The sequence below is a fragment of the Mytilus trossulus genome, chromosome 10 (genome assembly GCF_036588685.1).
Source record: "Mytilus trossulus isolate FHL-02 chromosome 10, PNRI_Mtr1.1.1.hap1, whole genome shotgun sequence".
Classification (NCBI taxonomy): Eukaryota; Metazoa; Mollusca; class Bivalvia; order Mytilida; family Mytilidae; genus Mytilus; species Mytilus trossulus.
In genome coordinates this window covers 38,672,089-38,688,238 of record NC_086382.1, presented here as the reverse complement: position 1 = coordinate 38,688,238, position 16,150 = coordinate 38,672,089, and the positions used below count along the sequence as shown (strand labels likewise).

At 32.5% G+C, this 16,150-nt stretch overlaps 1 protein-coding gene across 1 annotated transcript; it reads right to left on the bottom strand.

The window, feature by feature from the left end:
• Positions 1-867: 867 nt before the first annotated feature.
• Positions 868-8,067, bottom strand: LOC134687881 (uncharacterized). The gene is made up of 2 exons (XM_063548340.1): positions 5,256-8,067; positions 868-4,802 (listed from the first exon to the last, which is right to left on the bottom strand). Exons 1-2 carry the CDS (start codon positions 8,065-8,067, stop codon positions 868-870), a joined length of 6,747 nt encoding a protein of 2,248 aa, XP_063404410.1.
• Between the last annotated feature and the right edge of the window lie 8,083 nt (positions 8,068-16,150).

The following is a 16,150-nucleotide window of genomic DNA, read 5'->3' as shown; positions in this document are numbered from 1 at the left end:
CCAAGTTGCATAGTTCAGTTTCTGATGAATGTTTATAAAATACACACACACCACCATGCTGCATATCCTTTAAAGATGAATAGTAAGAATCGTCATTTTCAAAAGCTTGAGATCGCGGCAAATGAAAACCATCATATCCAATCATTTCAAAGCAAGCAAATTCCTGATCAGCCCAGGTTTCAGTAAGACAAATGTAATCGACACCCATAAAGTCTGGATTTTGTTTAAGATCTTCTGCATGGGTCTGCAAACCTTGAATATTGTGATACATTATCTGGACAATATCTGTATGTTCCTCTCTTTCATTCTCAACTTCAGGTAAAAATCTTGTCATTTCTGAAACACCCTTTACAATATCGGGATCACAGAAAATTTTCTTGTCAAGTTTTTCCGTTACTATGCTTTTAATATGAAGACCTGATTTCGAGGTAACTCTGCTAAGGGCAACATATGCTTGACCATAAGTGAAACATTTATTCAAATCAACAACACATTCTTCAACTGTCAACCCTTGAACTTTATGAATAGTGCAAGCCCAGGCTAGTTTCAATGGGAACTGTTTACGTACACAGGTACTTAAAGGAATGTCTTCACTTGAAGGCTTTAATCCAACACAGCGTTTTCCGCAGATGATTTTTTGTAACTTTGCATTTTTTCCAACTCTTTCATTGTCAAAGAGAACAAATATGGCACTTGGGAGTGAATTAGGTGAGTAGTCTTTGATAGAAATTACTGTTCCCATTACTCCATTTACTAAACCATCTGCTGTGTCCTCATTCTTGATAAGCATTACTCTTGCTCCCTCAGCTAAAAGAATAGATATTGGAAGACAGACATCTGACTTTGTACAATGGATTTTTTTTAGGGTCAATTTTCCTGATGTTTTGTTTTTTCATAGTCTTCTGCTTCAATTAATTTTGATTCTGTACACAATTTCAAAATCATCTCCTTGTTAAAAGTATCAACCTCTGCATTTGTTGAGTATATGTGTAACACTTCATCAGGACCATCACCAATACATTGTTTTAAAGTATCTTTATCAGAGTATGACAAACTTTCATTTTTCTGCTTTACACGCAGTCTGTTTAATAGTTTTGCAAACAAACCATCCTCACGTTGACGCATTATTTCGTCTAATTCAGCAATTTCAAACAAACCATTCCATAACTGATTTGAAGGATTCGAGGGATCATCTACATACAATTTGTCTACCCTTTTTGTTCTAACAGGTGGTAACTGATAAAAATCACCAACTGCAATTACTGAGACACCTCCAAATAAACAATTGTCTGGTCTTTTTTTCACTTGTCTGAGTCTCTCATGAACGAAAAACAACAACTTTTTGTTGACCATTGAAATTTCATCAATAATCAAGATCTGTAAGTTTTCTAACTTAGTTCGGAGCGAATTAATTTTGTCTTCACTTAGAGTTGCGTGGTCAGGTGAAAGTGATTTGAAAATGCCGAGAGCACTGTGAATTGTCAATCCGTGGATGTTAAATGCAGCTGTTCCAGTTGGAGCTGTTAATAGAACTGTGAGATCATCTGGATTCTCTGAAGTTTGTGCTAAAATTCTAGTTGCTTCATATTGTATACACTTGATCAAGTGACTTTTACCCGTTCCAGCTCCTCCTGTAATGAATACATGTAAAGGCTTTGGTGTTTTTCCATTTGCTTTCTGAATGCACCAATCTCTCACTTTATAGAGAATTTGTCTCTGCTTCACATTCAAACTTCTGAGTCTTGGGATAATTTCATTTTTTGTGAGGGCAACTGACAGCAGATTAGTTCCAACAGATGATGAGCTCTTTTCATTATTCAAATCGGGTATTGTTGCTTCTGACAAATCTTCTTCAATCACACTTGTTACTTTCCCTTCATCAATACATTCTCTTCTGTTCAGTTCTGATTCTGGACATAATTCACACCATGCATCTTCTTTTGGATCTATTTCATGCAATTGATTTTCTGCGTCCTCTAACTCTTGACCAGTTTTCACAAAATCTGCCATGTTTTTGATAACAAATTCCTTTACAGAAGTCAAAGTATTATCCCCTGGAAACTTAACTCTACCACAAGTGAAGAAATTTTCATATGTATCAAATAGTGGAGGTTTTAACTGTTCATCATGCCTGTATGGTAAAAAGAGTTGCAAAATGCTTTGGAAGTATTTCTCAGGTGAAGTTTCCTGTGAGAAACGTGGATATTTGATAACTGCCGGTGAGGTTCTTGTGCGCTTTCTAATATGTCCTAGGTTGCCATCAAGTTTGAAGGTTGTTTCTTCATTAATTTTCTGGGGTAACTGTGACTCTCCTAACACACTGTATTCAGAACCGAACCTTGCAAGGCACATTTTAATAAACATATCAATGTGTGGTCTACCTTTATACCTATCAACTAAATTGTTCATCCATATTTTATTTTCATCATCATTTTCATCTGCACTGTCACTATTACTCCTTTTTCTGTTGGAAGATTTATAACTTTGTTGTTTCTCTAGGTCTTTCAGAGGTATGCTCATTCTACATGGATTTTCACCAACAGGTATAAATTCTACTTTTCTAGAACATTCTCTTAATCTTAATCCAGTAACTCTAAAAACAGCTTCTTGTGCACTAACCTCTCTATGGTGTAAGTATGAAGTTCCAATTTTTTTCATAGTCTGTTGTGCATTTAAATTTCCTTCTTCAGCTTCATTTTTGGTTTGTTGGAGGAGTAATCCTAGTTCTCGCTCAGATTTACTTATGTAACTTATAATGTATACAACACAGGAAAATGCATCCAAAATATATTGTATGTCCATGTTTGCATTCCAAGCCCTTAAAAGATGTGGATTATACTGGTTGGTGTAAATTTCATTTGGCTCACGTTTAAGAACTACTGTGTTTCGATTGGTGATGAAACGAAAATACTTTTCAAAGCTTTCTTGAGTAAGACCTGTCTTTTTGAAAATTTCAGATACATCTAAGTTTTTATCTTCATGCTCTTTTATAACTGTCCACAAGCCAGACAATATTTCTTTTGCTACTTTTTCGTCCTTTTTATTTTCATTATCTGGTTTACTTGGTTCAGAGATGAATGTTTTAGTTGAAGGAGGTCTTGGAAAATTAAAACGACATACTGTTCCTTTTTTCTTACAGGTTTTTGAATGATTTTTGCTGTGTTGGTGTACTTCCATAACAATGTCATGTAATTCTTTATCTACATTTTCATCTGGTATCTCACATGTAACATACTTGTCAATAAAACTCATAACTTCTTCATTGTCATCTTCACCATATTTTGGAGCATTTTCTACCCAAAACAAACAATGGGTGTGAGGAGAACCTCTTTGCTGAAACTCAACTCTGTAAAAATAGTCAATTATTTTCCCTATTGGTTCAGCTTCTGACATGATAACATCCTTTAGAAATGTATTAAATCTATGATTAAACATTCTTGCTGCTGTAACAGGATTGCTACAAAGAACTTTACATTTTTCATCCCATGTCATATTTTCCGTATTTCTCATGTCACCCTGTTGTTTTAATATTGTATTAACAATTTCTGACCATCTGAAGTCTGCTGATGAAAAAGAACAGAAGAATGTTGGCACACCTAACTGTCTGATCATTGCAAATATATCTTTCTGTGAACTTTGCCAGTATGGGGGAGTTCCTCTAATAGGTTTTAAATACTTAATAGCTTCATCTTTTTTAAACAGCTCTTTCAAGGTTTCCTTATTGCACAGCATTTCTCCAGTAACTTTCTTTCCCTCTTTAGAAAAAGGGCATTCTTTTCTGAGAGATATCTGTACATTTGAAATCACACTGTTGAGTTCTGTTAAATATTGACTGAAAAATATGTAGGATGTATCCCTTGCAAACCTGTTTTCAACACTCATCAATCGAAGATTAAAGTACCTTCCAATGGTCAGTTTTTCATCACGGATTTCATCAAATGTATTTTTTCCTGTTGGAAAATGTACAGGAAAAGTTTTAGCTTCAATTCCTGATTCTTGGAGAACACTAAGAGGACTGTTATTTTCTGCTGGAGCAAGGTTAAAAACTTGGTCAAAGCATAAATCTAAAGCCTCTTGTCCAATATCAGCAGGTTGTAAACAAGTATCTAACTGAACACCACGTAATCTATCATCAATGTAGCTAACAGGTTCGCTTTCAATTTCTTTTTCATTGCCTGTTGTAGAGGACGTTGTTTTAGTTTTTTCTTCCTCTTTTTTATTTTCCCTCACTAGCTCAGTATGATCAGATTCAGATTCATCCTTTTCTACTTGATCATCATTTAATTCAGGAATTGGATTAATCCATTCATTGTTGATAGCCACATCTTTATACCATATGTTTTGATCTTTTAAATACAAAAGAGCTTGCTCTAAATGGTTTGGTCTTACAAATTGATATTTGTCATATCCTTTGTAGCTTAGCTTTCTCTTTAACTTAACTTTCAGTAATAGACTTTCATTTTCAGATCTGGGTAATGTGGAAGTTACTTTTTTCAAATCAGATGGCACACACACTACAGGTCCATGAACACCTTTTTGTCCTCCTTTTGGTAAAGCCATTATTTTCATAAAAGGAATGTTCTGGGCAATAAGTTGTTGCTCAATTGAATTAAGCTGTTTTAACTCTACTGGAACATTTTCTAGTAATAGACTATTTGAAAAGGAATCAGCAGGTATTTTACCTTTCAACATTTTACGATGACAAGTATAACAGATCCACAAACTTGTTCTACATGTTCCTTCAAAAGCACAATTTGTCTTGCAATCATCTGTACATTTGTGTTGGTATTTATCTGTTGTAACTAAATCAAATATAGAATTATCGTAATAATCCTTTTTGCAAATCTGTACTTGTTTTTCAAAAAAAAGCCTCAAACAACAAGCACAAACACATTCTGGACCTTTGTTAACTTCATCTTTAAATTTTCTTATTACCTCAGTTATTTGCTTGTTTTCTAATTGAAGATTTTTACGACGTACTGATGTTTGTTGTTTAATCTTAATTTTGTGTGCATCATCATCTGCATACTTTTGTATACTTGCTTGTTTTACATGTTTCTTGTGACTTTCGTCTTTTTTATACTTTTGTATACTGGCTTGTTTCACATGTTCCTTGTGACTTTCGTCTTCTTTATACTTTTGTATACTTGCTTTTTTTACATGTTCCTTGTGACTTTCATCTGCTTTATACTTGTGTATACTTGTTTGTTTTACATGTTCCTTGTGACTTTCGTCTTCTTTATACTTTTGTATACTTGCTTGTTTCACATGTTCCTTATGACTTTCGTCTTTTTTATACTTTTGTATACTGGCTTGTTTCACATGTTCCTTGTGACTTTCGTCCTCTTTATACTTTTGTATACTTGCTTTTTTTACATGTTCCTTGTGATTTTCATCTGCTTTATACTTGTGTATACTTGTTTGTTTAACATGTTCCTTGTGCTTATCATCTGATTTATACTTTTCTATACTAGCTTGTTTCAAAGTTTCTCTGTACTCAGGATCTTCTTGATATTTTTGAATTCCTGATTGTATTAAAGCATCTCTGTAAACCTGGTCTTCCTTATATTTATTAATTCCTGATTGTATTAAAGCATCTTTGTAACCCTTGTCTTCTTGATACTTATAAATTCCTGATTCTATTAAAGCATCCCTGTATTCTTCATCGTCTTGATATTTTTGAATACCTGCTTGTATTAAATTCAATCTGTATGTCTCATTTTCTTTGTATTTTTTAATGCCTAAACATAATTTTTTGGAACGTATTCCTTCATTCTCCCAGTATTTTCTTTTTAATGTATTAGTTTTTCTAGCTCTAAATGTGTCATCTGTCCAGTACTTGATCCTTTCTTTTTCAGCTTTAGATAAACCTTTTGATTCAGTATTGCAGTCGCCCAAATTGTAAATCGAGCCAGTTGTCTGGTTTTCATCAACTTTCATTTTCTTAGAAGTGACCTCAGATTTTCTATCAACTTGATACTTTTCTGCATAACTTTGTCTATATTGTAATGGATTTGGAGAGAGTGATTTTTGAGTAACATTTGTGACGACTTCATAATGATTTATATCTCCTTTATGTTGAAGATAAATTGCCTGATCATTAACACAATTATTGCTGTTTATTTGAGATGAAGAATACTTAATCCATGTACCATTATAAAAAGTATAAATGTCTGTTTTAAGAAGGTCAGCACAAGCTAATATTTCCAGTTCAGTTCCCCATACATGTTTTTCTTTCATTTTCAGTGTTTGTATATGTTGTTCTACCGTTATAAAACGTGGCTGTAAAAATGACCTGAATATTTCTGTATTTGTCATCAAATGATCAACTATTACCTTTCTTACATTTCCAAAGAATTCTTGTCTATTAGATATTGCATATGAAATGGCTCTAAAAAGACAATTACCATCACCTGTGATAGTCTTTGTAGCAGATGGTGGTCCCATGTTATGTATGTTTGGTGTAATCTTTTTGGATATTGTCTTGGTTGGTATCTTGGCGATAATACAGAGCTTCCTCTTTGAATCTGTTTTCAGAGGTTTGAAATCATAACAATTATTTATTGTTGACAAAATTTCAACATCAGATTCATTATCTGTAATACCCTCATCAATGTGTACTACTTTATTTTTCTCAGTGACAATACTTTCTTTACAGCTTATGTTAGTTATGAATTTTTCTGGTGAAATGTGGTCATTCATAATTAAAATTTCTGGAGTTTTGATAATCTCATGGCTGCTTTTGTTTTCCTTTTTTGGATTTTCTGAAATTTGAGTGTTGCTGGTGCTAGCTTGGTTATAACTTTCTAAAAGTTCATTACTGTCAGTGCAGTTTTCAATACAAATACTGACTCCTGTTACCTCATACCATTGATTTTGGCTTGATCCAGCCATCATGTTGCAACAATATTGATAAAGATGATCTAGATTGTTTAATTTTAAAAGTAAACTTTTACCATCACTGTCCTGTAAGCCAAACTTGTTTCGTGCATGGGAATCAAACAAAAGTAAATCTTGATTGTGTTTCAAGGCTAAGAATGTTGTATCATATGCACATATAAAGCAAGCATCATAGTCAATTAGAGATTCTTGTAAAGCTTGGTCTAAAGGCAAAGAGTTTCCAAATTCACTAAAATCTAAAGTTCCATAGTTATCAATGACAGCTGTTATTGATTCTTTTCTTGATATTTTCAGTAATTTTCCTGACATTTCTATCATTCCAGGTAGGTCTGATACAAGGAGATGAACATTGTCACCATGGATATTGCTGTATATTTGGTTTCCCTTGATCAAAACATTATCTATATACATCTGATCCCAATCCTTTAAACTTTTAAATTTACTGTGAGCAAGAGCTGATAAACAGTTTGCAACACATTGTTTCCCACTGTTAATTCCAAATCGGATATCTCCTTGGTGAAAACTACCTTGGACTTCAAAATTTCTATCAACTGATCTTCTAACATGGCTAACCTCTATACTGTTTTCGGTTATTGTACCTTTGTTCTTGTGACTATACAGCTTTAACCCATTATTCTCTTGTTCAATGTCTATAATAAAATTACCATTACAATCAAGTTGTGTATTGTCAGTTTCTACAATCATGCTTTTATCTACAAATTCTTTAAATCTTTTGTTTTTCTGCATGTGTATTTGTTTCATTTTAGTGTCGCTGAAAGTATTTCTATAATCTGGATCAGCTTCGATTGAATCATACAAATTAGATTTTTCCAGTTCACATGTTCCGTTATATTTCACATTTGATTTAAGTAATTCAGAAAACGTATTAGATTTAGTTGCTTGAAAATCCAAACTTATTTCAACTGATTCAGAATCCATATTTAAATTCAATGCTTCAGAATCCATGTTTAAATCCATTGCTTCAGAATCCATGTTTAAATCCATTGCTACAGAATCCATGTTTAAATCCATTGCTTCAGAATCCATGTTTAAATCCATTGCTTCAGAATCCATGTTTAAATCAATTGCTTCAGAATCCATGTTTAAATCCATTGCTTCATAATCCAGATTTACTTTAACAGATTCAGAAAACAAATTTGATCTCATTGTTGATTTCAATGATTGCCTTAATTTGATTGATTTGTTTAAAATAAATGATTTAGTAGATTTCATTTCATTGATTGATTTTTTCGATCTGATTGATTGTTTCAATTTGATAGATTCTTTTGATTTTGTTAACCCATTATATTTAAAGAATTCAGTAACATTTGGACAGTTTATAGAGTTGACGCTCTGATCTGATTGTATAGGACAGTTTACATAGTTTATAGAGTTGACACTCTGATCTTGTTTAATAGGACAGTTTACATAGTTTATAGAGTTGACACTCTGATCTGATTGTATAGGACAGTTTACATAGTTTATAGAGTTGACACTCTGATCTTGTTTAATAGGACAGTTTACATAGTTTATAGAGTTGACGCTCTGATCTAATTGTATAGGACAGTTTATAGAGTTGACACTCTGATCTAATTGTATAGGAGAGTTTATAGAGTTGACGCTCTGATCTAATTGTATAGGAGAGTTTATAGAGTTGACGCTCTGATCTGATTGTATAGGACAGTTTATAGAGTTGACGCTCTGATCTAATTGTATAGGAGAGTTTATAGAGTTGACGCTCTGATCTGATTGTATAGGAGAGTTTATAGAGTTGACGCTCTGATCTGATTGTATAGGACAGTTTATAGAGTTGACGCTCTGATCTGATTGTATAGGACAGTTTATAGAGTTGACGCTCTGATCTGATTGTATAGGACAGTTTATAGAGTTGACTCTCTGATCTGATTGTATAGGACAGTTTATAGAGTTGACGCTCTGATCTGATTGTAAAGGACAGTTTATAGAGTTGACGCTCTGATCTGATTGTATAGGACAGTTTATAGAGTTGACGCTCTGATCTGATTGTATAGGACAGTTTATAGAGTTGACGCTCTGATCTGGTATTATAGGACAGTTTATAGAGTTGACGCTCTGATCTAATTGTATAGGACAGTTTATAGAGTTGCCGCTCTGATCTTGTTTTGGACAGTTTAGAGAGGTGACGCTCTAATTATTTCTGCAAATGAGGTTCAGTTCACCAGCCTGCTTCAATCTCTGCTCTCTCAGTTTGTCCCTTTTTTCTTTTCTTTTAGAATCATAATTTTTTCTACCTTTGCGTGGCATTGTCTACAAAATAAGAAACATATACAATTAATGTCAAACAAGTTTATTACGTTAAAGTGACAATAAGAGAACTTTTTGCACTAAAGCGTATAGATTATAAAAAAAAGAATTGAATTTATTTACTCCAATATTTAGAATATAAAATTTTTAAATTTCGAAACAAAAATTACTTCAATAGACACAAATGATAGATAAACAATTCACCAAAGTTTCATGACGTTTTTAATTTTTCTGCCTGTATTTTTATAAAAAAGGAGTATGCAAATATGGCATGATGACACTTTTATTGATTATTTATATGTGCTGTACATGTGTTGGATATTTTTTTCTAAAAAGGTAGAACTCAAGATGGGGGTGCTCCTAATTATAGAGGCTTACACAAAGAAAATATTTACTTCTGGTTTACTATTTTTCAATGCATTATAGGGAAATTAGTCAAAGGGTCAGTTTAAAATCTTTTCACAAATGACGTCTTGTCAAAATCAAAACATATGAATCAATCTTTTCATTGTTCAATCCAGATTGAGTAGAATTATGATATCGATACAAATATCATCAAGTAAAAATAGTTAATAAGAATAAAAAGAGAGGCACATCCAAGCCAATTCTGGACTTTATACCTCTACATTATTATTTACTTTCTTCAATTTTCTTGTAGTCATTCATTTACCAGACCATGGCGTCATCCAAAGAAATGAAAAGGGGGGGCATTGGGTCATTTATTTGGACAGAAAAAGGGCATGGCATCTGTGCCTGTCCCAAGTTATGAGCCTGTAATACAGTGGTTGTCGTTTGTTTATGTGTTACATTTATGTTTTTCATTCATTTTTTGTTCATAGATTCGGCTATTAGTTTTCTTGTTTGTTTGTTTTACATTGTCATTTAGGGGCCTTTTATAGCTGATTTTGTGGTATGGACTTTGCACATTGTTGAAGGCCATACAGTGACCTATAGTTGTTAATTTCTGTGTCATTTAGTCTCTTGTGGATGGTTGTCTCATTTGTAATCATACCACAACTGCTTTTTTATATAAACATGCCTTGGGGAAACACTTTTTACTTCAGTACATAAATATATATATAAACTCACCACAATGTCAATTACATTAGTTGCAAATAAATCTGAACTTCAAAACAGCTACTTAGGTCAGCTTTAAATTTTATCAAGAACCTCTGTTACAACAACAAGTTAGAAGTTAAAAAGTCCTGTAAAAAGAAGAATCATTATTTTTTTTTATTTCAACAAATCTATCCACCTTGTATGAAATGTGTTTGTCATAATTTATTTAACTGATTGTCTCTGGTAAGCATTTATTTATATTGATTGGCCCAGTTAGGTCATTGCCTGTTTTTCATACTAAAATAAATGGGGAATGTGTCCATAGGACACAGATGATGCCCCTGCATATGACATTCTAACAGGACATCACTCAAGAACAGTAAAACTTACGCTTCACAAATTTAAACTTGCTTTTTGTGTGTGTAATAAGCATTGTGTTAAAGTTTCAAAACACTTTGACTGAGGTAAACATAAGAAAAGGGAACTAAAAGGAATAAACATCATTTTTTCCATTTGTTAAGGGCATAACTCTAGAAGGGTACGAGTGACGCCACCCAAATTCATACTTGATCTGGTTACTATTTTGTGGTAATAAGCATTGTGGTTAAGTGTTGGTTGAGGCAAACTTAAGTTAGAGAAATGAAAAATTCAGCATCTTTTCATTTAAAAAAGGGCACAATTCAAGAACAATAAAAGTGATGCCATCTAAATTCAAACTTGATCTGGGCCAGGTGAGCTAAAACTTAACAGCTTAACTCATTCAAAAAACATAGTATCTAAAATGACATTGATTTCATTTTATTCATAAAAATGGTATTATGATAATAACCCTGTCTGATTGTGGATCATGCTATAAATTGCAGCTTTTGCACTTATTTTTTATATCAACAAGAGCCCTTGATAAAGATTTATAACTAAAAATTGACTGTAAGGGTCGGTTGAAAACAAAACCTTACGATAAAGAATATGATTTCAGCTTCCCAATACGGTCAATAGTAACACTTTGGGAGGCTGAGATAATCACTTTGTAAATTTTATGCCATCACCAGTTGGTTGACCGTTATGGAATATCTGCTATATATATAGATATTATCGGTTATATTCATTATGTCGTAACAACAATCCCGTTCCCTTTTCACGATTGTAACATACCCAATTAGACGTATTACCTTGATTTGTGACATTTTTACCTGTTGTTTCTGTTTGTTTTGTTCACGCATCATTTATATCAATATTATTAGATTTGATGCGATTGTCGTACAGGTGAGAGGTTTAATTAAGCACTTTAAAACCAGGTTCAAGGTTCAATCCCCCATTTTCTACATTTAGAAATGCCTGAACCAAGTCATGAATATGACAGTTGTTGTCCATTTGTTTGATGTGTTTTATCCTTTGATTTTGCCCTTTGATTAGGGACTTTCTGTTTTGAATTTTCCTCATGTTCCTCAGAGTTCAGTATTTTTGTGATTTTACTTTCTTTTATTAAAGAATCTTTAATCTTGTATTACCATTTCTTGCAAGTACATGCAAATGCATGAATATCTGATATGAATATAGTATATTAACTTACCACAATGTGAACTAAATCAGTTCTAAATAATAGTAAATTTTGGACAGCTATTATGATCAACTAAAACTGTCACTTCACTTCAACGAGTCAGAAGATAAGAAAACGCCTGTAAAAAAAAGTACAATGTAAAATTACATACATTTTGAATGTTTCTTTCAGAGATAGATCTAAGTTTGTCTATCATCATCTTATAAATAAAATGGTATATTAATTGCTGATTTGAAAAATCAACTGATAATGTATTACAAAACCAATATAAGAATTTTATATAAAACTAGAGATTCACAAGAGCCTGTGTCGCTCAGCTGTGTTTACTGATGATTTGGAAATCATGTAAAATATGGTTAAAACATAATTAATAGTATTAGATATTGGATATTATTAAATACTATAATCTATAATACTAAAATTACTAGGTCCAATTTGTCAGCCGTCATCACGTAAAAACGACCGTCACGAATCAAAGAATTCAACTTTATATATAACTAATTTTAATATAGTACAAAGATGTTGATTAAAAACTACACCACTCCAGGCCCTTTTGTTTTCCACGTAATTAATATTGCAAATAATTAAGAAGTTCCAGGTCGAGTCCGATATCGATACCAATAGTATATTCACCTGTTATCTATTACCTTAACTGTACGCTCCGCATCTGACAGGCGCACCAACAAACGGTGTATTCAGGATTGATATGCTATATTCACGGGTCATAATCACAGGGTTGACACTTCTAAATTGTCAAATTGTTACAGGTCTATTGTAGAAACAATAAGAATACTAAAAATCTGGACTAAAGAATAAGGCGTATAGATACAGTTTTCAATTTGTTAGCGGGCATGACATAAAACAGCGAATCAAAGAATTCAACTTTATTTATAACTAACATAGGACAATGCTGTTGATTAAAAAATACTCCATTCCAGGATCTTTTGTTTTTCAAATAATTAATATTACCAATAATTGATAAGTTCCAGTTCGACGGGTTCAAACAAAAAGATTTGAAAGCAGAGAAAACTGTGTATCTAATTAATCGGCATGACTTTATCAGATGACAATACTAATACTAAAATAAGGCTTGCACATAGTTATATACTTTAATTCAGTCACGGACCCGTGATATCACAGGTGAGTTCTAGTGATATGTAAGATAATAAGCTATTGCAAAATACTGTGCAATTGAAAATTTCTTGCTATTGCACAATACTTAATATAATAATTTTGGACCCTGATTTGGACCAACTTGAAAACTGGGCCTTTTATAGTGTTTCCTGCAGCTTTTAAAAAGGGCAGGGTAATTGTTAGCTCAGAGGGCACATTAAACCCGATGGACAACAATTTTAGGGCACTAACTATAAACAGGCAATTTCTATAAAATGGCTATAAAAAGGACATATATACATCTGTAATCAATCATTAAAACAAAAGTTAAACAAGAAAAAGTGTATACATGAAATATTTAAAACAATAAACACAATTTAGCTAGCTAGCTCTACATGCTCTAGCTAGAATTCAAAAGGGGCAGGGTGCCAGTTTTTACTGTATAGGTTGTTTTTTTTTTAAATAAAGATATAGTATAATCATAAATCTAAGTACATGTTTAGATTCAGCATATCAAAGAACCCCAAAAATTCAATTTTTGTTAAAATCAAGCTGAGTTTAATTTTGAACCCTTTGGACCTTAACGTAGACCAATTAGAAAAAAACAAAAATTCAGAATCTGAATACACTGTTAGATTTGGCATATATATACAGTACGCCCAAGGAGTTTGTAATCCCAAACTCCATACTCCGATATTTTTGCTGGTGTAACACCAGGAAACTCCGACATCCCTCCCAAAATTCTCGGAGAAATTTGGGAGTATTCCCTCCGACTTCCGCGTAAATCCGCTACCTTGTGTTTATTGTATTAGCGACATCTCTCCCAGTCTGGTGTGACGCGGTGTGACACCAGGTAATTAATTGCCCTAATCCGTCTGATCTATGCCGGCACGTGACAGTCAAGGTATGTGAGATTTCTTATGTAATTAAACAATTGTATTTCCTGTCTATTGATTATCAGGTTATATCTGATTGTTTGAAACAAATGAAAGATTAAAATAAAAAGCAAAACGTTGTTGTTAATTCTTTCAATTACACTGTACATTTTAATCAAGTTTTTAAACAACTATATTTGATTTTGACTTCCGTTTTTTTATCAGTAAATAAATATTTAATTTACTAAAAGAGATATAATTGTGCAACAATAAACGGAGACTAACGCTGAATAAATGAGGGCAGTTTAAAGAAAAATTACATGTCTCAAAATTTTTATACTACAAGTAAAAAAGAAAATATTATTCACTATATGTTATGCTAATAATTCTACGCCATTTCCATTTTACGATTACAAAATAAAAGTTTTAAAATCCAAAACGTTGTTGTTAATGCTTTCAATTGTATTAAGTTTTATAAAAAAAATATATACTTGATTATGACCTCGTTTTTTATTTATCGGTAATTGATATAACTTACGAAAAGAGACATACTTGCGTGAAAATAAACGGAAACTAACGCTGAAGGTATAAAATGTGAGCAGTGAGTTTAAAAAAAATTACGTGTCTTAAAACATGTATATGCAAGTAAAAAAGAAAATACTATTCACCATACGTTATGCTTAATAAGTCTACGGCATTTTCTCTTCACGATTAGCATTACTTTAGGATATTTATAACAACAGGAATACATCTATAGCTGCATCAACTCGTCGTTGCATAATATTCATTTACGCACAATGAATGTAAACTTTTGTGTTGTATTTAGAACAGTGATCTTTAAATATTTTTAAAACAATTAATTGCCGTGGGAAGACGACACGCATCTCAGTGATCAACAGTGCGTGGTTGAACTTGAACTTGACCTCGCTCACAATATTGAATGCTAAAAAAAGTGACATTAATTTTGTCCACGAGATTTTTATTTGGCGGGAAATAGTATCATGTAACAGTAAACTCAGGTGACCTTTCTGGATAACCGTGGGAAAATTCATTGAAGGTTTAAACTTGCTTTGTAATGATTGACATTTGTGTGCGTTAAGATTGAGGCTCTAGAAGGTCCTTTTGCAATTGATTAACCGGATTCTAAATTTTATTCCTTTTCTGAATAAACGAAAATCAGCCTTTTATTTATACGTTTCCCAGTCAACAGAGGACATAAACCTGGACATTATTTATACTTCCATAGTCAACACTATACATTAATGGTAGATGAAAACAGGATGCATGTCGTTCAGTTCCTGATGGGCGTTGGTAGAGATCCTCTGTGAAAATGTGTCGATCGTAAAAATCCGATCCACATTTTTTTTTACATATTTCTTTCTTGTACGATATAATTTCATTTTAATATTCTATAGTATAAGTTGTTGAAATACTTCTTTTTATATTTCGCCGAGGACTTTTAACGAGCAGTAAAATACGGATTGCGCCAATCCAATTTTATTATAAATAAATAAAGATCAATAACAGATCATAACAGATAAAAAAACACATGATTTTATTTCTTCATATAATTAAATAAGGTTGTGCTTATTGTGTTGTGTCTGGGCGGGGAATTATCTCAGTATTTATAAATATAGGGCTGCCACATTGCATACAAAACTATTTGTCACTTTACAGTTTCTTTTTTAAATTCAAATATTTCAAGTCGGTAATCTACCGAGGCAGTGGAACATAATATTTGACATTTCAAAATAAATTGAAAGTAACAGAGTTCACTTGATGGTCCGATAAATTATCTCTAGGGTTTGATTTAGATTGGACAAATTACCGTAAAAACATCATTTTGTTAAGCCAGTTGATATTAATTATATAATATTGAACTATTAATGAACCGGATATTGCTCACTGAGTAGGCCATAAAAGGTTCTAATTGTGGTAAAATCATCTTTGATGAAACTTTGTTGAAAAAACAAAAAAATATGAACTGATCGGACTATAATGAAAATACTAAATAAGTATTTTATTCGTATTTTTATACGTTTTTACGTTTTATTTCATATGACAATGACATGGGCATATGCATACAAGAATAATTATCTTATTTTAAATAAAAATGTCACACTTTTATCTGACAACGAATGGACATTTAAATAACGTATTTTAAAGCACACAGGTGCAATCAAGATCGATTAAATGTACAAAGGTAATAAATCTGGCTAATCCGATTATGTTGTCACGCGTCATTAATTTTCAGTTCATCCGATGGGCAATAAACCAATTAACAGCCACGCGGTGTTGGGAGAGAATCTTTGGAGGAAATTGGGAGTAGAATCCGTGATTCGCGGTGTCACACCGCTACACT